At 38.9% G+C, this 23,796-nt stretch overlaps 1 protein-coding gene across 1 annotated transcript; it reads left to right on the top strand.

The window, feature by feature from the left end:
* Positions 1 to 324: 324 nt before the first annotated feature.
* Positions 325 to 1,086, top strand: LOC127166089 (CD209 antigen-like protein E). Its single transcript, XM_051111173.1, has 3 exons — positions 325 to 485; positions 577 to 692; positions 807 to 1,086. Exons 1-3 carry the CDS (start codon positions 405 to 407, stop codon positions 934 to 936), a joined length of 327 nt encoding a protein of 108 aa, XP_050967130.1. The 5' UTR covers positions 325 to 404; the 3' UTR covers positions 937 to 1,086.
* The last annotated feature ends 22,710 nt before the right edge of the window (positions 1,087 to 23,796 follow it).

Raw genomic sequence — 23,796 nt, 5'->3', positions numbered from 1 at the left:
AAGAGCCGTCCGCCGGACCCAGGCCCAGGCCGATCGTCATCGCCGACCCAATCCCCCCCTATGAGCTGGGCCAATGGGTGTGGCTCTCGACCCGGGACCTCCACCTGCGCCTACCCTGCAAAAAACTAAGCCCCAGGTACGTGGGTCCTTTCAAAATTATCCGTCAAATTACACCTGTGTCTTTTAGACTAGCATTACCGGCTGAATATCGTATCTCACCCACCTTCCATGTCTCTCTGTTAAAGCCCACTGGTGCCCCGGACGGGGAGGAGATCCTAGAGGAGACTGCTTCCTAGGTCTTTTACCTAGTTTTCTTTATCTTTACTGTATTTATACAGCTTAAAAAATGTGTGTTTCTGTTAGGAAACCTGTGTGCTTCAGGTGGATTTTTCACCACTATTCAAATGAAGAACTGGTCTGATAGCCGACAGTTTTGCAGAGATCATGGTGCTGATCTGGTCATTATCAAGAGTAAAGAGAAGCAGGTGGGTTTGTAAGAGTAGACTTATATGAGTGATGTGACTGTCTGTTCATGAATGAGAGGAATCACACTAGTTTATGTTTGCATTCACACAGAGCAGAGTGTATTCATTTATCAAGGAGAACATGGGCGTGTCTGTGTGGATTGGATTGTCTGACATAGAGATTGAGGGCAACATGAAATGGGTGGATAATTCTCCACTGAAAGAAGGGTAAGTGATGAAACATTCACAGATAATTATCTCAGTCTATTGTAGTCTTATTTTAATGCTTCTAATGCATTCCCGAGTCTGTGAATAACTGAAAATCTAATATATTTTATTCAGGTTTTGGCTCAAGGGTGAGCCAAATGACAATGGTGGAAATGAAGACTGTGTTTTAATGAATACAAACCCTGACCTAAATAACTGGAATGATATCTCATGCTCAGAAAAGGGCAGAATTCTTTGTGAATAATACGGTTCATTGCATCTTGTCATAAATTTACTTGTATTAAAAAAAAAAGAAAGAAAAAAATATAACCCAGCCATGGGTAAAATACCACCATATCAGTGGCCTAATAAAAACCTGCACTGCAACCTACACTGATGTTATTCTCTGTCATCTGTTCTTGCACTGTACCTGCATGATTTTCCTTAAAAAAATAAAAGCACTGATGCAAGTAATATTGCAGAACAGGTCTGTTATTAGTGGCTGTTTCGTTATCATTGGTAGTATATTTTAAATATTATTTGTATTTACTACTCATTTGAACCCTTTTAACCTTTTTTTTAAATACTATTGTTACAAAAAATATTGTTTATTATGCTTTTTTACACTATTACGATTCATAAAGTTTATCATGGTCAAGATCTCATCTATTGTATAAAGTAATAAGTCTAATTTCACCAGAATATCTTTATTTATATAGCCTGTATGACACACATGCATGGGATTGTGGGAAATCGAAAGCAGCGAAGGATACATCTATGCTCCCTTCAAAATTCGATCAGAAGAAGGAACCTCCGGAGACAGGAAGTGAAGCAGAATTAGAATTCGGACGTGCCTTGATGCCTTCCTGCCTTGGAGTGCTGCCTCTGAAGGCAGCATTGTAGAGCTTTCGCACGCAGCCTTGGTGTCTATCGCGGGTTACCCACAGCTGTATTTTCTTTTAAGGTTTTTGCTAATATGACAGTTTACTTAACAGCAAAAACCTAAGATTTTAGAGTGCTCGCACTATAATCCTTTGATTAGACTGACAGCAAAAGTTGTATAGAGTTGTTTTTATGGTGTTAATTTTCCAGTGTTGAAAAGTGTTGATTCGGGTGTTGATTTGAACGACATGAACACTTGCAGTGTGAGTCAGTGTTTAGAGTCAGTGTTATTACAATGAGTTAATATAATTGACACTACTGAGTTGATCCTATTTCCGGTCTTTGCACATTATTTCCGTTTTGATTAATGGCGGATGGCGGCGAGGAGCGGAGATAATCAAACACAGGTATAATATATTTTTAACCATTAATTCTATCAATTTTTATACTTAGTTTACATTTTTCAACATTTAGTATAATACTGCAAATTCTATAACATCGGAGTGCTAACATTATTTGTGTTTAGACAGCGCGGCGGCAGACCACCGTCACGAGCCAGAGGCCAGCTTGCAAAATGAGGTTAGTTAAGAGGCGTTAATGCTGATTAGTTTGCACACGCGACACTATTTTAGACTTCAATTAGACTTCACTATTTTTACGATTATTTCTGTGATTCAGTTCATGTTCTGTTCATTAATTAATTAATTAATTTAATTGTAAAAAAATTAAGTTCATTAACTCCTGCAGTTACACTGAACAATCATACAGTCCAGCGTTTTGCTTAACTATATTTTTGGCCGCGTATGAAAAGAATCGTTGTAACTGCCTAACGATCATGCATTCCAAGTTTTTCTCAATGAAGGTAGACAGACATATAGCAACCATGTTTAAGCTGACACTAAACATGGACATAAACCAAAGGCATCTACATTTAAGTTGTCCAGAAGAAATTGTTTCTGCTGGCATACCTGATGGTAAATCTATTAATACTTAAATGTGTGAAGTGTTTATACATTTTTTTTTTAAAGCTTTCATAGAATGATAGTGTAAAAGATTTATCTGTAGGTCTGTATGAATTAAGCCTTGACAGACATGAATCATGAAATTGTTTTGCTTTTCTCTCCTAGTCACCCACAAGATTCTCAAACCTCATTCTTTCATTCTCTTCAGCTGACCATACAGAGGCATAATCAATAAGCATCGGCCACCAAAGGCTTTAGCATAGATGCTAAGGCAAAGGGGTATGTAAGCATGTTTTTGTCAATATTTGATTTGTCAGTGTAATAATTCCCTCCAATTATATTACAAGTCTTAAGTTGTCACCTGTATTGTTGTCATGTTTAATCAGATTGTCCAAGATGCCCTGAAAAAAGTCCAGTGATGATGAAGAAAATTAGGATGAGACAGACTTGTGCACTTCCATAAGGTAAAACTCGATACTGTTGCAAAGTTTGTTTTTTGTTTTGATGATAAGGTTAATTTACTGAAATCAAAGTAGTCATGTACTCACCCCCATGTCATTCCTAACATTTAAGACTTTTGTTCATCTTCAAAACACAAGTGTAATTATTTTTATGAAATCAGAGAGATTTGTCTCTTTATTGGCAAATACCATTATGACACTTCAGAAAGTTCATGAAGAGATTGTAAAACTAATCCATGTGAATTGAGTGGTTTATTCTATATTTTCTGAAGAGACTTGATCGCTTTCTATGATAAACAGATTGAATTTAGGCTTTTTATTCATATATAAACATTTATCAACTGAAACATCAGATATGGTAAACGGAAGCTCAAGCATGAGAACCAGTGAGATTCATTCACGTATTATGCAGTATCATTTGCGCTTTCACAGGAACCATTTGTTTGCTGATCACCGTTTGTGAATAAAAGCCTAATTTCAATCTGTTCATCATATAAGGTGAAAAAAAAAAAAAAAAAAAAAAAATTGGACTAAACTGCTCAATTCATATAAATTAGTTTTGCAGTCTCTTTAAGAACTTTTTAAGCATCAAGGTGGTAGCTGTGTGGACTTGATGCATGGACAAAAATCTCTGTTTTCATTAAAGTATATTCACTTGTGTTTCAAAGATGAACAAAAGACCTTTGAGTGTGAAACAACATGAAGGTCAGTAAATATCAGAATTTTTATGCGTTCATTAAAGCACATAGTATTTATCTTTTTCCCCTCTCTTTTCTTTATCTAATTTTTGTTTTTGCTGCTATCAAACTCTAAGTCCACTTTGTGCTCAACCTGTTGTTTCAGTAGGTATCTTCCTGCTATGCTCTACGAACATTGCTGTTGGTTATACCAGTGAGTTACCAAGAGTAAAGGAGTTGCAACATTTTTCAATGCATCATGTATTTAGTTGAGTACATCAGTACTAACAGCCAGCATTTTGAAGTCCTACATGTCTTTTCATCTGTAGAGTTTGAATGGGTGTTATGATGGTGAATTTTTATCTTTCTTTTAAGTGTTTTGTCTAAGACATGTCATTGTTGAAAATAAAGGACCAAACTGATACAATGTGTTTGCTGTTGAATGCACACATTATGTATTTTTAGTTAAACTGAATGCAGATTATATTTAATGACAAATCAGGGTTTGTATGAACACTATATAAAATGTAGAAATAACTCCCTTGGTGTTAAAGCTATTGACACTCATAGTGTAATTTCAACACTAACAGTGTAAATGAGGGGAAAAAACACAATAATAGTGTTAATTAATAACACTTGCAGTGTTGTTTTAACTCTATAAAAGTGTTAAAAAAGTAACACTATTTAAAGCTCTAGTGCGGACCTATATAAACACTGAAAAAATGTTAATTTTAACACTGAAAGTGTGAATTTAACACTTTCAATTTTGCTGTGTGGTTGCCTAGAAACAATAATAAATAAATTAATTAAAATAATTTTTTTTAAAAAGTCACCAAAAAAAAGGAAGTGTGGTGTGCCTTGTGTTTTCAGAGCTAAAAAACACATCCGGTGTGACTGGGGCCTTAGCCTTCCCTGGGCCACAGGGACTTGGTGCAAAAAATGCACAAACAAATGAAATCTATTACGTCTGTTGCTAACAAATTAAAAATGAATAGAAAGTGTCGATTGCCGCAATAAATTAGGCGTTTTTACAGTGTTGCGCATTATAACCAATCACACAAGATTCTTTTGCGCTTAGAGTGCAATGGCCAATCAGAGGTGTTCAGATGAGTCATCACTGAAAGTCATCAGTTTTGATGACTTTCAACTCTTGAATTCTCATCATAAACAACAAAGCGCAGATGTACTTACAATGTAAGTAAGAGATTTATTTCACAATCTAGTAGGGTTGTGACGATGAGGAAATTTCCCCACCGGTTAATCGACATGTGACAACACCGGTAATACCGGTATCTCCGTGGGGGTGGGGGTTTCCTCTTTTCCTCTTTTTTTCTGCTGTTAAATAGCTTATAAATGCGTGCATATTATACTTTCACTTTCAGTTTTGCGGGAATTGCCAATTCGGCGTCAATTGTTTGAATGGACGACAACGAAACTACTGATATTAAACACAGAAAAAAAAAAAAAAAAAAAAAAAAAAATCACTGATATTAAACACAGAACTTTTATTAACATAACGAAAAAAAAAAAAACACAAGGCCATTCTCTTTCTGTAAATTTGACTCCTCTCGTTCTCCTCACGTGATAAATGAAATATGACGCATTGTAGCCATGTTCAGTTTTTAATTATAGTGCATGCTCTTGTCTTAAGTAAATTATTTAGAATTATATTTTCCATTTAATTCAAATAAATATTTAATAAAAAAACGAATACTTAAAAAAAAAAAAAAAAATGTGGGGACGGTGTCACGGTGGAAAAGTGATGTCACCGGTGTTGCGTCTTAAAACCGGTAACACCGTCAACACCGTCTATCGTGGCAAGCCTACAATCTAGACAGCTTCAGTAATTTTAATAATAAATTTGTTTTTTAAAGAGTGCTTAAACTAGCGATAGATCAAAGTTAGCAATAATGTCGCTTTCTGTATAGAATTTATTCGCTGTTTGAATAACCGTGGAAATAAAACATAATCAATTTCTAATGATTTTATTAAATTATAATCACATTAAATACAAATTCAGTCCCATTAAAAATATTTTATTAGCCTACATGACACCCATGTCAGATTTTTTTCTAAAAAGACGAGTTAATGATGTTTGTAGTTAATAGATTTGGCTGCTTCTAGCCTTACCCTGGAGTTGGTTCACCCTCTGCCTATGCTCGGCGTTTTAAACAGATGAAACAGCGCTGACAAACAGGAGAATAAAACAACAGATTCTTATGGATGCTTCCACATAGACCGTGAACATTCGTGCACAGAAAAAGCTTTTTGTTTTTTCAACCAGTCCAAAAAATCTTTTCAGTTTCGCAAAGGGAAAACACGGGCTGTCCAATAAGATTTTAGCATTACATCACACGGCACAGCAACTGCTGTTGCACTAAAAGGATAGAGTGGTGGTGAATTTTCGAAAACCAGTGTAAACAAACACAGAAGAAAATTTGGCACCCACGACCGGAGATCTGGAAGTTGTGGGTATGGCTGATCAGGGGTTGCCCTTAGCATTTGATCTCTCGGATGGAGTCCGTGAGACTATTAGTAGTGCCAGGGCCCTGTGAATGCAGTCAGCTGCCCAGTCGGTTCAGTGCTGGAGTTTCTGCAGGATAAGTTTTCGGCTGGAGCGGCCGCTACCAGCCTGAGAGTCTACGTTGCAGCTATTGCCGCTCGAAAGGACTCAGACAATGTCCAGTTGGATAGACACTGTTTGGTCTCCTCCTTTATGCATGGGGTTAAACACATGAGGCCGGTTCGTCCTTCTAGTTTCCCTTCATGGGACCTTTCTGTTGTCCTGAGGGGGTTGATGGAGCCCCCCTTTCAGCCTTTAGAGTCAGCTCCCGAGAGGATTCTGACACTAAAGGTTACTCTTCTGTTGGCGTTGGCCTCATTAAAGCGTGTTGGGGACTTACAGGCCCTCTCTGTCAGCGGTTCCTGCATTGAGTTAGCTCCTGGTCTGGTCAAGGCATTTTTGAGGCCCAGACCTGGTTATGTCCTTAAAGTTCTCTCTACATTTTTCCGTTCGCAGGTGATAGTGTTGCAGGCTTTCTCTTCCTCCTCTTCAAGTGAGGACGGTAATCTTCATCTGCCCTGTCAGGGCCCTGAAGATGTATGTGGACCGTTCCAGTCAGTGGCGTAAGTCCCTACAGTTGCTGGTGTGTTTTGGTGCAGGCCGCAGAGGGCTAGCCGCATCAATACACACAATATCCCACTGGGTTAGGGATGCCTTTTTGATGGCCTATGAGGTGCACGGTTTGCCTTCACCTGTAGACATTAGAGCTCATTCTACCAGGGGGGTGGCTTCCTTACACGCTTTGTTAAGAGGGGTTCCCCTGGAGGATATCTGTATGGCGGCAGGTTGGTCCTCTCCCCATACTTTTGTTAGGCTCTATAACCTTGATGTGAACACAGCTCCTGGCTCCTAGGTTCTTTCAGCTTGAGCCAGCTGTGTTTAGTGTTCTGGTCTATAATGGGCCAGACCTGGCAGTGCATTAGCTTGGCGTGTTTGGTATATCGTTCCCAGAGTGTAAGCTTCTACGCAGCATTGAGTGAACCTATGCTAGATCTGCTTCCTGGGATGGTGATTATTATACCTACCATTACCTTATTCGGGCAGCGTCTGAAGATGAGGAAGAGGATGAAGATCTTTGCTTTGCCATAATGGCAAGCATTGAGGACCAGATGTGAGTATTGTTCAGTTATTCTGTCTAATTCTAATTTAAAATCAAACGTGGCAATAGCATATATTTTTTTACATTTTGGATGTATCAAACCATTACACTACAAAGTACACCCTTTCCTTTAGGTGTATTTTCCTTTATTGTTAATATTTCAGTTCAGTTGTGATAGGATTCTCATTGATTTGAATTGTTTGATACTGGCAAACAGGTCAGTTTAGCTCAAAGGGAATTAATTAAGATTTTAGAGATAGGTTTCTCCTCCCAATACATAAATTATCCTCATGGTTTTAGAAGAGCGGCTGGCATGCTCAAAGAACGCAAAAAGCAGCTGCAAAAGCATGACTAAAAGTAATGGCTAAGAGCCAAGTCTAAGAGCCCTAACTAAAAGCAAACTTTTATGGTGTCCTTTGTTTTTAAACTCGGCTGCTGGACACATTGCAAATGGTGTCTTGACCAATTAGACATGCTCTTAGCTCAGGATATTGCTATGTTTCTCCTCCCAATACATAAATTAACATGTTGTCATATCAGTCACATATGGTCTGACTTTTCCCACTCTTGCAGAGTATAATTTGGATGTGATTTCTATAACAAGAATATAATACATTTTACAAAGTTGATTAATAGAAACGTTTAAAGCATGAGAATTCAAACACGTACATACCCATCATGAATATAACCAGTAGCACTATATATAGCACTAGTTTATATGTATATGTTTCTCTTGTCACTCCCGCTACTGCAGTGGTGATGACGTCTTCTTAGCTGTCAGTATGGCTCTGCGTGTGCCCTGCTGCTCCTCATACTTTTGGCCTTTAGCCACAACTTTTTCCCCCTTTCTATCTTCCGGTGGTCACTCTCCAGTTTCACAACTTGAGATTCAAGTGAGAGTTTAGTTGGGGGACATAGGGTCCTTCTCAGGTTTCTTCTTGGAGGTTTGGGCCCTTGAGTGGAGGTGGCCCCATTACCAGTCACAAGCACTCCCTCTCCGCTACTTGTTTCTTCTGTCCAGTTGTCAGCCTCCTCTGTGCTCATTTGCTCCTTCTCTTTATCTACTGTTCCAATCAGGGATCTGTCCAGCGTCTCCTCTGAATGATCACCCCTCTTCACCCCTGTTCCCTCTTCGGCCTCCAATTTAATGCCTGACCCACCATCTGACTTGTGCTTTTCTACGATCAGTCCTTTATCTTGCTCCACTGGGAGAAACATACACTGTGTCAAAAGGTTTTATGAACCACTCTCTCCTCTCCTCCATCCTCTGGTCGCACCATGCACACAGGCAAACCTGATTGCTTCTTCACCACAACATATGGCTGTGCCCCCCAACGATCTCCCAACTTCTGCTTCCCCTCCACATGACAGACCTTGACTAAGACTCTATTCCCTGGACTGAAGTCTTCACTCTTTGCTTTTTGTCGTAATACTTTTTCTGCTGTCCTTTTGCCAGCCAAGACGTCTGATTAGCCAGTGCATAGGCTTGCGGCAGGGAGTCATACAGGGTCTGGACATACCTGCTGTATTTACACGGCTGGTTCGTTGTGGGGGACCCGAAGATAAGGTCCACTGGGAGCCTGGGATGTCTACCAAACATAAGGTAGTATGGGCTATAGCCAGTGGAGTCATGTCATGAGCAGTAAAATGCGTGTGTCATGGCATCCACATGTGTTTCCAGAATGTTCATCACGGTACGGATGAATCTTTCGGTGGTCCCGTTGCCCTGAGGGTGGTAGGGTGTGGTGTGGGTTTTAGTGATGCCAGTATACTTGCATAGCTCCTTCACAAATGCACTTTCAAAATTACGTCCTTGATCTGCGTGCAAACCAAAACTGCAGAAGAAATTCCTCCACAAGACCCTGGCCACTGTGCCTGCCTTTTGGTCCCTGGTGGGGTAGGCCTGTCCATAGCGAGAAAAGTGATCTGTAACAATGAGCACATTCTCCATACCACCCTTGAACTTCTCCAACGTCAAGAAGTCCACACAAACAAGCTCCATGGTGGCACTGATATGGATACTAAAAAGGGGGGCCCTGATGTTAACTGTGGGAGTTTTTCTAAGGCAGCACCTCTCACACTGTTCGCACCAAGCCTTGACCTCCTGAAATATTCTTGGCCAGTAAAATCTTTCCCTTAACATCTGTAGGGTTCTCTCAAATCCCAGATGACTTGAGTCATTGTGAAGGGCTGTTTTGACGGTTTCACGCAGCCTCTCTGGGAGTATTAGTTGCTCCACCACCCCTTTATGGCAGTCTCTGACGCTGCGATACAGGATCCCTTTTTTGATCACTAACCTCCTCCACTCTTTTAAGAGAAGACCCCCAGTGGCGGCAACTTTCATCCTCTCGCTGTGGCTTGGTTTGTGGTTCCTGCTCTTAAAGTGGAGAATGGAACTGATGACTGTGTCCTCCTCCTGCCCCGCTCGAAGCTCCTGTGTGGTCATAGCAGGCAGTGTCGCCATCCCCACATACACCTCAAGTGGTTGACCACATTCAGGCTCCTCTATAACAGCTTTGTCCTCATCTGAGACCTCCTCAAGCTCCTGGGTGGTTTGTGCCTCCTCAAGTCTTGGTCAGCCTGTCCTCACCTGCTGCGGGCAGGACTGCAGGGTCTCGGCCACCTCCTGATTGGACATGCGCAAGTGTGCGTCAGCGTTTGAATTATCCTGCCCCCTCCGATACTGGATGTCAAAATCATATATGGACAAATGAGAAACCCATTGCTGACCTGTGGTGTCGAGTTTGGTTGAGGTCATTACATATTTCAGGGGTTATTGTCTGTCAGAACAGAGAACTTGCGTCCGTAGAGGTGGTCATGGAACTTATCCGTCACAACCCACTTAAGAGCGAGGAACTCAAGTTTGTGTGCCGAATACCTTGTCTCAGGGGGGCTCAAGCCCCTGCTTGCATACGCAATGACCCTTTCCACCCCATCTTGGACCTGTACTAGCACAGCACCAAGCCCCATACCTGAGGCGTCGGTCTGCAGCAGAAAGGGCCAATATAGTCCATGTAGCCTAGTACTGGTGCACTTATAAGCTTTTCTTTTAAGTACTTTAGACCCAGACAGACATCCCCCGAAATGGAGACAGGAACTAACAATTTGAATTTGCATTGATCAAGACCTAGACTTGATCATTTGCACCTTTTGGGGACAGGTGGTAATTTGCATTAAAGACAGTGGGAAATAGTACACCCTCAACAGTGAGCAAAATATCTCTGAACTCTTAGAATCTGTTTACCTTTTAGTTTACTTCTTGTGAGAATGAGACCATTGTACCAGACACACAGTGTCAGTTCAAATGATACCAAACATGACTATGGATATCACTTGTATTCATGTAGAACATTATATTATGCTATTGACTATTCTAAGTGAGCTGAGTGAGAGGGGATGGGTGAGGGCAAGTGGATGGAAGGAATAGGTGGAAAGGGACTTTTCTCACATCATCTCTCAGTGAGATGTGGAAACAGATGTCTGTATCTAAATACAGTGTGTGTTTGTATTGTTTTAGAAGATCAAAGTGTCTGAGGTTCTGTAAACCTTACAATGCAAAATATATTTAATTTAAATAGCCTAATTAACAGATTAACAAAACGGAAGGAAAAGACATATGCTGTGACATATGTTGCTGAGTTTGGTTCATGTTTGTGTGGTGCGGCGCTCTACGAAAATTCACAGAAAGAAAAACAAGATGACAGAAATAAAAGTAAACACACCCCTGGAAAAAAAAATCCCCAGCATATGCTGGTAGCTATGTTTTGATGCTGGTTTAAGCTGGTCCTTTGCTGGTCTATGCTGGAACACCAGCAACAGCATAAACCAGCAAAGGACCATCTTAAACCAGCATCAAAACATAGCTACCAGTATATGCTGTTTTTATATATATATATATATATATATATATATATATTATCACTTTATTAAGACTTGTTTGACTATTGAAATCTCTTAAATGAATGATTCAATGACATACTTTTTTTTTTTTTTTTAAACGGGCAGTTGTCGCCACCACCTGGCATAAGAGGATAAGCGTTACAATACGTTCATAAGTGTTGCTGTAGACAATGTGTTTATACCCAAACTATAAACTTTTATCCCAGTACTTATATTATTTAAATGTCTGTAACACAGAAATAATGATTATAATGTGGTTAAAAAGACGGTTTGTGTTGCTCTTTCTGCGTTCACATTTACCCCGACCCTCTGATTCATTAACATGGGCAGCGACAAAACCTGCTTCTCACGCTCCACTGACACTCGCGATGTGAAACAGTCCTAATAGACATAGCTAAATCGTTGTCATTCAGGAATAAGATTGCATGGGTGCTCCACATTTTAAAGATTAATTATGCAGCTCTCATATAAACACTGCAACATGTTTTGCGAGGATATCGTCACGAGATCTCGCGAGATCTCGTCACATCCCTAATATTTTATATATATTTTTTTGCATTCTAGTCTAATTTATAAGTTGTTTCGCTTTTTAATTTAGATTTTCTTTTGCCCTTGTTTTGCAGTTCCAACCTTTTTCGATTTTTGCTTTGTTTTTACTCTTAGATTCTATCTTTGGTTAGATTTGGTTGTTTATTGCCTTTGCTCTGTTTTTGTTCTCAGTTGTCTGTCTTGTGTCGTTGTGTTGTCTTCAGTCTCGTCTTGTTTATTATCATGTTTTGTCCTGTCCTGCCCGTAGATAAGATATCCAAAATGACTTGAGCAAGATCACAGGATATTTTCTGGACCAAGAAACAGGTAAACACCAAAACAAACCAGCAGAGACACAAGGGAAAGGAACCCTATATGTGACCCTGGACCACAAAACCAGTCTTAAGTCGCTGGGGTATATTTGTAGAAATAGCCAAAAATACATTGCATGGGTCAAAATGATTGATTTTTTATTTATTTTTTTTTTTTATGCCAAGAATCATTAGGAAATTAAGTAAATACACCCTCATATTCCATATATTGAAATGGTTGTATTTCGGCCAAATATTGTTCTATCCTAAGAATGAATGAAAAGCTTATATATTCAGCTTTCTGATGATGTATAAATCTCAATTTCAAAAAATTGACCATTATGACTGGTTTTGTGGTCCAGGGTCACATATATGGAGCAGCAAACAAGGACCAGCTGCAGACAATCAAGCAGACAAGGGCTAAACAAGGGGGCGTGGCCAGGGGAAACAAGGAGGTGGGACAAGAGGAGCACATGGCAGACACAAACAGAGACAGAACCATGTGCTTGGACACAAAACAAACAGAGAAACATTGAACAAGGACAAGACAGTCAGGGCAGGATCCTGACACTGATAAGAAAGAGGCATGCTTTAGTTGTGTATATACATATGCAAGTGATTTTATATGTGGATGTGCGTGAGCTTTTCAGTGCAAATCAAAGGCATTTCAGTATATTTGAGGCAAAAGTATAGAAATATTTATTTATTTATTTTTTTTTTTAAAAAATGAGTGATCGAGTGATAATTCCTGAAATGTTTTCCTCAAAAAAACATAATTTCTTTATGACTGAAGAAAGAAAGGCACAAACATCTTGGATGACAATGGGGTGAGTGCATTGTCTGTAAATTTTTGTTCTGGAAGTGAACTACTCCTTTAACAAGAGATATCATCTGTGCTGTATTATTTTCCAAGGCTGAAACAGACAGCTCTGATGACAGCTGCCTTGAGGTGGACATGCCTGGCGAAAGGGTCTACCAGTCACCAGGTTCTGCTTCTGGAGAGAATATGACCATTGACTTGTCATCCACACAAAACTCGGTGAGTGACTTCTTTAACTTAGTTCAGTTCTTTTCTAGCACTTTTAGTCTTTGTCTAATGTACATTCCTTCATCTTTTCTTAGTTTTCAGTTCACAGCATTACTGTTTACTATTTGAGTTCAAACCCCCACAAGAGCTAATTCTAATTTAAAATCACAGTTGGCATATTAGTTTTTAAAAAACACTAAAAAGTACACCTTTTCCTTTAGGTGTATTTACTTTATTATTACTATTTCAGTTCAGTTGTGATAGAAATCTCGTTGATATGAATTGTTTAATACTGGTTACTATAAATGTTGGTTACACCTTGTTAACCGATTCATTCCAGTAGTTGCATCCATTATTGTAACTTAATTTAACAATGTGTTGTTCTCTTCCAAAACTACAAAATTTATACAATTATAGAATTTGATTAAAAAACCTTTTTAACTACAAATAGAGTTTTACCAGTCTGTGTAAAAACATGACAACTCACTCACTTTTTTTAAAATCAGTCTGATTCACTAGTGATTAGAATACACGTTCCCTACCATGCAGCCATTATTTTTATATTATTTGACATATTTTTATTTTACGAAATTTAAATGATAAAACCTGTTCTTCTTCAGAATTCCCCCTGCAGTGAATATCCCCATCAAGCAAATATTGGAAGAACTTGCAACAAAAATAAACTCCACTCAAACCTGCAAGTTTAATATCAACTGTGCACAGTGTTGGGAAGGTTACTGTAAGAAAAAGTGAAGAGGACGTAGAAGATCTTGATGAAGATGTTTATTGCAGCATAGCAGTGGCAAAGTACATGTTGTACCTTGGGTTCAATGGAGTCGGAATGAACCCAGAACATCCTTAGCTCAAACCTTTTATACAGTTAAAGTTTACTACCCTTAATGTAAATGAAGTTGCTCCTTTCGTAGCAGCTGTGGTCTATAAGTTACTCATGTTCTAACACCCCCGCTTCCATGCTACAATGGGTCACCATTTGCTTAGGATGTAATCATCCCAAATGGTCTAGAAACAACATAACTGTTGACTTTCTTCTTTTCTGTAATAATTAAGCCATATTGGGAAATGAGCATTATTAAACCTATATTATGGAGTGGAATCTGGGTCGAGGCAGGCTATAATTTCTTACAGTCATCTCTTTGATGCTCTTGGCCCGGAAGAAGCATCACATCCACTCCCTTATATAGATTACACCTCCCTTCCTGGGTAGGCGCCCAGTGGCGGCGACGCTCTGGCTTAGGTCGTTCCCTTAATGGCCATCAGAGAATCTTACCCGTCTTTGAGTCGACACCTCACGCACACTGGTTATTGCTCCATCCAATTAGGCAAAATTATCATAGACTTTTCCAAAATTTTCCAAAATGACATACAAACATTTTCTTGGGTTTGGGAGAGGAGCACTTGAAAACCATAACAGCAAAAGGAATCATCAAAATGTACTAAACATTACGACAGTACAAACATAGGCAAAAGCCAAAGGAGCAAAAACATCAATCAGTACTATCAAGTGTGTGTGTTTATCTGTGTGTGTGTGTGTGCGTGTTTGTATGTGTGTGTTTTCTTTCACACACGTTCTGTCCCTTTTATCAATGTGAACATCCTTTGTCCACATGTGTGCATTCAGTAGACAATAACATATATCGATTTTTTTCGAGTATGTATATATTTGTCTTTCTAGTGTCATGTGCTTTCTCCATTCTCTCATTGTGGACCTCCTTTATTCACGTGTGCATTCAGTAGACAATAATATATTTTTCTGCATTTGAATATGCATATACTTGTCTTTCTAGTGTTATGTGCAGTGTTAAGTCTGTATCTTTGTGCATTTCTTAGTGTGGGTATGTCCTTTGCCCACTTCTTTTACATCTTGGGGATAAGACTGCCGTCCGTAGGCTCTAAAAATCTTGGTCTCGTTGTGTTTCCCTTATCTGTTGTCTTTTCTTTTCACTTTGGATAGAAAGTCCTCAGAAAGAAGCAGTCACTGGTGTTGTTGCAGTCTTTGCGTTTCTCTCAAGTCCATCCATGCCATGGTGAATCTCATTCTTTCTAGATCTTTTAGGCTGGGAGTTTTGGATCTTGCAGGTCTGGAAATCTCTTGATTTTCTTGGTCACAGTGATCACCCTGTTCTTTACGAAGACCTTTTTCTTGTGGAAGTCTTCTGGCCCCACTGGTTCTGCTGGCCTTTTTGTCCTTCGGATGACCAGATCATTTTTCTCCAGGAGGTTACACCTTTCCAACAAACATCTCAATGCTTATACCTGAAACAAGATCACAAAGAAGAGGTTGCCCCCCTTTCCCACAAGAATCTTTTCACATTCAAAACATCAGTGTTACAGAAATTTAACTTCAAAATGCAATTAAATCATTTCAGATTATCATCAGAAATTATATTTAAATATCAATGCCATTAACACATTTCTCATACATTATGAAGAATCACCCCCCTTTTGATAGTAAACATATTTTCTAAAATATGGTAACTATCATAAAAAAAAATAAAATCTCCAATTCACATCAGCATCTGCTTGTGACTGGACAACGGTCATGTAATGACCGACAATGCCCGACTTACTTTTCTGTAATAATTAAGCCATATTGGGAAATGAGCATTATTAAACATATATTATGGAGTGGAATCTGGGTCGAGGCAGACTATAATTTCTTACAGTTACTTTGGAAATGTAATAGGTTACAGATTACAAGTTACTCTATTTAAAATGTAATAAGTAGTGTTGATTTGATTTCTTTTCTAAATTTCTAATGTTTTCAACTATTAATCATTTTGAGACATTTAAAGCAGGCAGAGTTAACCTTACAGTAGCACTCAACACTGATTACTGTCAGACTTTCTAAATCCTTCATCACTTGAATTAAGATTATAATAAGTAAGGGATAATATACATCTTTATTTTGCGATAACAACTGGCTGGATGTTCATTATCCCACTTATTACACAGCTGCTTGCCACAAATGAACATAATTAGACATGGAACACTGATCTGAGTTGAAATATCTGAATGCAACGCTTCCATGAAGAAATTAAATTGCTAGCAAGCGGCAAGTTCAAACTAGACAGACATTTAAGGGATACAGTGCAGTCATACCACTTTTATTACACAACATTTCACCACATAAATAATTAAGTACTAGTACTTACAGTACTAGTTTGTTAGTTATTTTAGAATCCATGACAGTGTACAAAACAAAATAGCAGCAGCTGCATTTGTATGAAAGGAGAGAGCGAGTCCACGATATCAGGATGACAGAATTAAGAAATTATACACATAATATTGAATTGAGTTTTAAAGTTTTATTGGCTAACCAAACGTAAAGGTTCCACCAACAAAAACTGTTCCTAACAAGCATATAGCACCAACTTAAGTTGCCCGGATGAGTCTGTGTTATTAGCTTTTACCAGTTGTTATTGGGGAATAACATACCTTGGAATGTCATGACTGACCAATCAGAATGAAGCATTCCACAGAGCCGTGTAATAATTAAATTTAAAGCACAGCCACCACAAATTCAGACTTAACACCTCTTATTTACTTTGAGATCATTCTGAGGTTAAATACAGATTTAAAATCATAACAGCTATGATACTGATTTTGAAATCAAGTGTTTGCATAGTTATGACAGGAAATCTAACAATGCCTTGGAAAACAACAACAACAACAAAAAAATCTTAAATAATAAAGTTTATGCATAAACCCAAATAGAAAATAAAACATATATAGAATAAGCATGTGTCCTATTCTTTGTCCTAAACTCCTGAAACACTGGTGTCTCATTTTAGAGCAGTCAATGCAATTAATGAAAGAAGTCAATTAAATCTGTATGTGGGTGTGTGTGAAAAAATTTAGATGTAACCCCCTTTGTAATCATTAACATTTTCAAAAGTAAGTGTCATTTAATTACACATTTTTTCTCAGTAACTCTAACTAATTACAGTTAGATTTATTTTGTAATTAAATTACGTAATTCTGTTACATGTAAATAGTTACTCCCCAACACTGACCATGCATCTGTGCTGGATGGTGCTGGATGGGGGTTTACAAGACTCGTATACAGTCCAAATAACAGAATCGTAATCAGGTTTTCTGATGATAAAGGAAAGAGGCTGTTGATCTGGGTGGTCCTAGGCGGTAATTTTTACAGCTACACCTGGTAGCACTAATGCAGTCATCAGTGTTTGTGGGAAAAGAGGGCAGTCTCAACTTGGGTCTTGATTCCCAAGGTATACCTTATATTTGTGGTGTTTGTTTTACAGATATGAGAACTTTTATTCTACATTGTGTAATTGTTATTTTAACGATCTGTGAAGACTTTTGTATTGACGTGTTCTCTAATTGTATGTCAGCCATCAGGGAGGACAGGTATTTCATAGCAGGGAGAGCAGTTGCTGTCAGTCTTGTACATGGAGGACCTGCACCAGGTTGTTTCTATAAGACCCTATTTGACAATTTAGTTCAAGGCCCAGACATGTGCGTACCTGTCTTGGAGGATGTAGCTGACTGCAAGCTTTATAATAAAATCAAAAAGATTTGCTTACAACTGCAATATAAACATTTCATTTACTTATATACCATCATGCTTTCAATGATTTACTTAAAAATGTGTTTCATTCTAAAATCTATAGCTCAGTAAAACAATATTATTTATAGAAAACTTTCTCTGAAATATTTTTAAATAACATGCCATTTGCTCACATACAGGTTTCTGAAGGCACAACCCGTAAAGAGCTACAGCGCTCATCTTAGCCCATTACGGATTACCTTGCCAACACAGGCTGTCCTTGGACATTAAGAAGCACTGCCGACGGGGAGAGGTTGGTTGAAGACTTACTGGCTTATTGATGATGAATCGTATTCGTGGACCATTTGAAAGGTGTAAGACTTCAGAAATAGACACAGTCCATTGGATGCATCTTTTGAATCAAATGTATTTACCTGATAAAATGCAATACAGTTATTTCTTTATTATTGTGGCGCTGAGGCCGATTGCTCTTGCTTTAGGTTGTAAGTTCAGGAAATAAAAAAAGGCCGTTGGCTGCTTGTTGAACCAGATCTCCATCTCCTGCCTATTTATTCTGGGAAGTTGCATGACGCTACACTGGTGTCAGAAGTGGGACTAACCACAGCTTCCTAGTCGTGACTCCCAGAAACGGATGGAAAACACTCCGGTAAGATCGCTCCATTTATTAAATGAGAACGAAGAGCAAAACAGGGGAGTGCCCAGGTATGGGTGGGATGACTGCAATCTCAAGGGAGAGGAAGCGCTGGAGGAGAGAGTTGCGTTATTACGCACATTATTGCCTACCAACCCTTTTCTTTCCCGCTTTTGTTGGATGAATGTAATAAAGACCATTCTCTTAAAACTAAACCAGTCTCCCACATCTTTTATTGGCCGCCCGTGATCCCGAGAGCTTCCGGTGCGTAGACCTGGAAGTCCAGTCAAGTGCTGTTGGATTAAGGTCAAAGTGGATGGAAAATCAGTGCGGGCTTTGCTTGACACTGGCTCTACAGTCACTATTATTCATCCCAGGCTCTTGATGAGAAGAGTTCCCGTTTTCCCCTTGTGACTGTCATGGGTGAGCAGGCAACTATGACGGGCTGTTGTGAGGTGGAAATCAAGGTGGGTGGATACAGTACTGTTATGTGGGTCTGTGCTGCAGAGATTCCAGAATGCTGTCTCCTGGGGATTGACTTCTTGCACCAGGCAGTTGCGGTTTTGGACTTGGGGGCGGCGACCATAACCTTTGCTGGGAAGTGCTCTGTGCCAATTTACTTCATCTCAGTTTGGCCAGGTCCTCATTCACATTACGTACGCTTTCCAAGACCAGCCCCCCATGTCCAATCGACTGCTGAATCAACGCCGTCTGTCCGGTCACCAACATTACAGCTTGGAGACACACCGTTGCTGGTTCAGCTGCAGGTCTTTCAGCCATTCCCCCCTGTCAGTAATGGAGGGGCCCAAAGCCATAATATTGTGAGCTCGGCCTCCATGCAGACAGCACAAGCTGTCTGTGAGAGAAGTAGTCAAGACCTGGAGGGACCCCAGAAGCAGAAATTGTGGAGAGTGCTGGAACGCCATCATGCAGTTGCTTCATCAGCCCATGATGTCGGCCAGACGCAACGAGTACAGCATTGCATAAACACGGGCAATGCCCATCCCATCCAGCAGCGTGCCCAAGTCCTGTCCTGTGGGGTAGTGTGGTGCTGGGTTACTCCTTGTTATAAATGTGTTCACTTTTATTATCTGCTATGGGGGGAGGCGTCTGAGGGGAATAGTTTAGGGGAGGGGCCAGGTACGCAGAAAAAGTAAGTTGATGGTCAAAAAACTCTTGAAGTCCTCGCAAAATTCTAACAACACCCAGAAGCTTTTAGATCCCTGTTTTGTCACCAAACCAAATCAGCTGATAGCAGACATAATGGATGACCTATTTGAAACACAGTGGCCAGAGAATGGGAGCAACAAATTATCAAATGAGAAGAGAGTAATTGCTTTCTGGAGGGACTACCTGCAGGATGTGGAAGGTAACCTTTTTAATAAGCACATTCCACTTTTAATACATTACAGACAATAGTTAGTGGAACTGGAACATTTCCTTGCTTTGCTGATAACATCTTATTCAAATACATTTGAAGTTTATCATAATTTAATTCAATTTGATGCAGTAAAATATCATTTGTTCTGCAATATAAAGACAAATCTTAATTTGAAGGTTTTTTTTTTGTTGTTTTTTTTTAGTGTCATGTGACTCAAGATTTTCACACTAAGGATAGCTGAGAGATTTATACACATCAGTTACTAAAGTTTTAAATATTAAGTGATGCAAATATTAACAGGAAGGCAACACAATACATGAAGAGCCAGGTCAAGGACAAACATGAGAGTCATGAACAATTATCACAAACATAAAAACAAGGGTATATTAAATTTTGTAAATTTGACTATTATTGTGTGTTGTAAATTATATGTAAACATCTTTGTGGACTAGCTTGGTCAGGGCAGTACTAGAAAACAAAATACAATTATTTAATACAACTCTTTATTAAATAATTTTTTAGCAGTGTTAGAATCAATCTTAGCAGTACTTGTTTAAACCTTAACTGTAGAATTTTCAATAGTTTCAACTGTTGCAATTTTTTACAGGCATTGCCCTAATGCAACATTTGTCAACACTTGTTTATGAGTTCTAATTCAAACAATTGCAATAAAGCACTTTTACTGTGTTCAGGCCTGTTGTCTTTACAATAATTGTACAAGTGCCAAAAACAGATCAATTCCATGATTTCCATCATTTTGAAATGGGTTAAATGTTTCCAGAATGTTCTCCATGGTAGTGTCATTTGGAGGGTAAATGTTTATTAAAACTATTATATTATTCCTGTTCTGTAGTTTAGGAGCTGGTCTGTTTTCATTGGTGTCAAAATGTCCATCACTCTCGAACACACCACATATAGCTGTGTTGTTGATTCCAATATGACTAACAATACCCCTGTGTCATAACTGCAGAGGGGTTTGTCCTCTTTCAGTTGACAGTCCATGATTTGGATCCCCTTTGGATCTGAAGTAAGTAAGTAAATAAAAAAAAATAAAAAAAAAAACACAGAGAGTCACACAGAGAGTCTAGTATACAGTGGTACTCCATGAAAGTAAACAAGTCCAAATAATAATATGAAACAACTCTGTTCAGCTCTTCCCATAAACGTTCCATCCATGGACGCTGTGGCCGTAATGGGACTTCCTCTATTTAGTCCTCTTCTAATCAGCATGTAACGTGCAACCTCAATGTTCTCCATGCTATGGTCGCATCTAACCTTTGATGGCAATCCAAAGTTTTGAACCCCTTCTTGGAACAAAGACTGTTCAGACAGTCGAGATAAATAATGGTACGGCTATATCCATCAAGACAGCCGTGAAAAACCAGCCTCAATCTAACCAGTGTATGGTTTCCATCTATATCCCTGTTAAGAGAGATCACTCATTAGTAGCTTATATTTAATAAGTGTTTTATTGTACTGTTCTAAATGTCTTAGGAAAACTAATTCATAAACATTGGTTTATTTAAAGGAATCTTTTAATGAAGTTGTCAAATAACTGCTGGACGTACCAGAGTTGGTTTAGAGTTTGCACAAAATAAATTCTTATTCTGACAGCACATCGATGTCTGAGTGGCTTTCCAAAAAGATCTATCTCATGTAAACTTTGTCTCACCTTCTAATGCTGGATCAGGATGGAGCGAGACTGGAAACTGCCCAGAATGTAGGTCTTGCCTGCATTTGGGGTTCTTTGCAAAATCTGTCTGACAAATGTGTTCAACTCATAGTTAGAAAGTTCTGCAAACTCTAACAGTCTGATTCCAAGACGCTGTGCTGGAACAAGGTGTGGCAGACTATTCCTAATAAAGATGGGATTCCCTGCCAGTTAAACCCAAACTACAGACAATGCCAAAGATGCTCATACGAAATGTCATAGCACAGACTGTGGCCTGTGCTAGATGTAGGTGGTGGGACTTCTCTTAGTCCAGCTCCAGCAGCTCTTCCAATATCAAGCGGATGTGTGATTGTGTGATGTGTGCGGTACAGAGTCTCGAGATAACGATGCGTTCTCTGGTTTTGGCGTTTTGATCATAATGAACCACGGACAAAAGACTGTTAATTGTTTTGGCACGGTTATCTAAGTCTCTCTCGGCTCTTGCTGTATACGCGTACTGTAATACGCTATTAAAGAAATCAACTCGTCTTTGTTGCAACATGCACAAACAAATAAAGCATTAACAAACGTCACAGCTATTAAGGTCACCCTGAAATTCATGTCAGTCTGCATGAACAAGACATCCCTTAAAGACTTTTACACTGAAATGCCTTCCGTTTGCACTGAAAAGTTCACGCACATCAACATATGAACTCACTTGCATATGCATGTACATAACTAAAGCATGCATCGTCTTATCAGAATTGTATACGTTTGTGAATTTTATTTTGTATGTTTGTGTGAGTATTTCTTCCATGACAACTCTCTGAAGATTTTATCATGGATACGAAAATGTTAATGTATTTGGTATTGGTGGAATAGATCTGCTACGCTGCTGCTGAATTGCTGCTGCTGTTGGTTATTGCTGTAGTTGTAGATTATTGCTGCTGCTGCTGCAAGGAAGTACAGGAACTTGCTACTGCCAAAGCATATGGCGATACGGTGCTGTGAGTATTTAAGACATACTGCTGCTGCACAATAGCATACAAAATAACCCCCCAACAAAGCTGGAAGGAGACAAAACAGCTCAAATAAGCATGCTGCTGTAAGCATGAAAGCATACTGCTGCTATACAATAAAGTGCTTGTAATCATCCTTATAAAGGCAAAATAGAGAGACAAAACCCAGAATAAGCAGATCTATTGCCAAGACACATGTACTGCTGCTGCTCCAAAGAGCCATGAGACCGTGTGTTTGCTATCTATGTGAGCCTGGGCCATCTTTGCTGTATGGCTTAATGCTAGTTGACTATTGCTGTGTGTACCTGATTGTTTGACCAGATAGCTTAAACTAGTGACCTGAGTTAATGTGTTTCTGGGCTAGTGAAGCCCAGATAAGTTCACTAGTGGCTTAGCAGTGTGAACCTGGGTGCTGTACCCTTAGGTTTATTTAATTAATGACCTAAATAACTACGTGCGTCTGAGCCAATAGCTCAAATTACCTAGGTTGAAACACACACTATGTATGTTCAAGCAGGAATCACGCTGTAGGCTGATAGATGAAATAACTACCAGCAACCACCTGACTCAGGCTCGGGTGGCCTGAGCAAATAGTTTTAAAATAGCCTTTAAGACTTTATTTTAATGCAGTGTCTGCTTTGCAGTGACTATGCTGTAATATTATTGTTATAGCCATCTCGTTTGCTGCTATTTATATTAATTGTGACCAAATAAAAAAAAAATCAGTGACCTTGAAATGCTATAAATGCTGCAGCTGAGAAAATTATTATTCTGAATAATCAAAAGTAATAAGATGCCTACTGCACTTTAAAGAGTTAATTTACCATACATGAGTTATCACTAAAGCGCTTTCTGCTGCTGTTGCTATAGTATATTAGTGATTTGATTTGCTGCTAACATTATTATTTCTAACCTTGCATATGAATTTGCTATATATGGCATGCTATAAAATTTGCAGGCACTGCAATCCGAATAGCTATGCATACCGCTACTACAGCTGCACAAATTACTTAGGATTGCTATAGCCCCTTTTTTTTAAAATAAACAATGCAATGAAATACTACTTGTTTCTTCGCTTTGGAGATATTTGTTACATTACATCTGAATTTGCTATACATGCTGCTGCTATTAAAATTAACTAAATGCGATCTAAACAGGTAAACATACTACTGATACAACTGCACAAAAGTACTTGCTATAAACCTCTTAATTAAACAAGCGAACACAATAATGCCTATTTCACTTTGAAGAGTTTGCAAAAGTACTGTAGCCCTAAGTAATAAAATACCCATTTCACATTACTTAACCCATGCAGTTCACTGGAATTTCATGCAACTATGCTGTCACTGCTATATTAGAAACAATGATAATCTAACTTGCTAAGCATGCCGCTGCTAAGGTTATTTAACATTGCATCTGAAACTGTTCTGCATGCTGCCGCTAGCCAACATTGCGATCTAAACAGCTTTGCACAAGTACTA

This window comes from Labeo rohita, chromosome 5 (genome assembly GCF_022985175.1).
Source record: "Labeo rohita strain BAU-BD-2019 chromosome 5, IGBB_LRoh.1.0, whole genome shotgun sequence".
Lineage (NCBI taxonomy): Eukaryota > Metazoa > Chordata > Actinopteri > Cypriniformes > Cyprinidae > Labeo > Labeo rohita.
This window is presented reverse-complemented; position numbering and strand designations above follow the sequence as displayed.

Coding starts and splice junctions, on each gene's coding strand:
- LOC127166089 (XM_051111173.1), top strand. CDS start 405: ATGAAGAACTGGTCTGATAGCCGACAGTTTTGCAGAGATCATGGTGCT. Junction 486..576: donor TCAAGAGTAAAGAGAAGCAG/GTGGGTTTGTAA, acceptor GCATTCACACAG/AGCAGAGTGTATTCATTTAT. Junction 693..806: donor AATTCTCCACTGAAAGAAGG/GTAAGTGATGAA, acceptor TATTTTATTCAG/GTTTTGGCTCAAGGGTGAGC.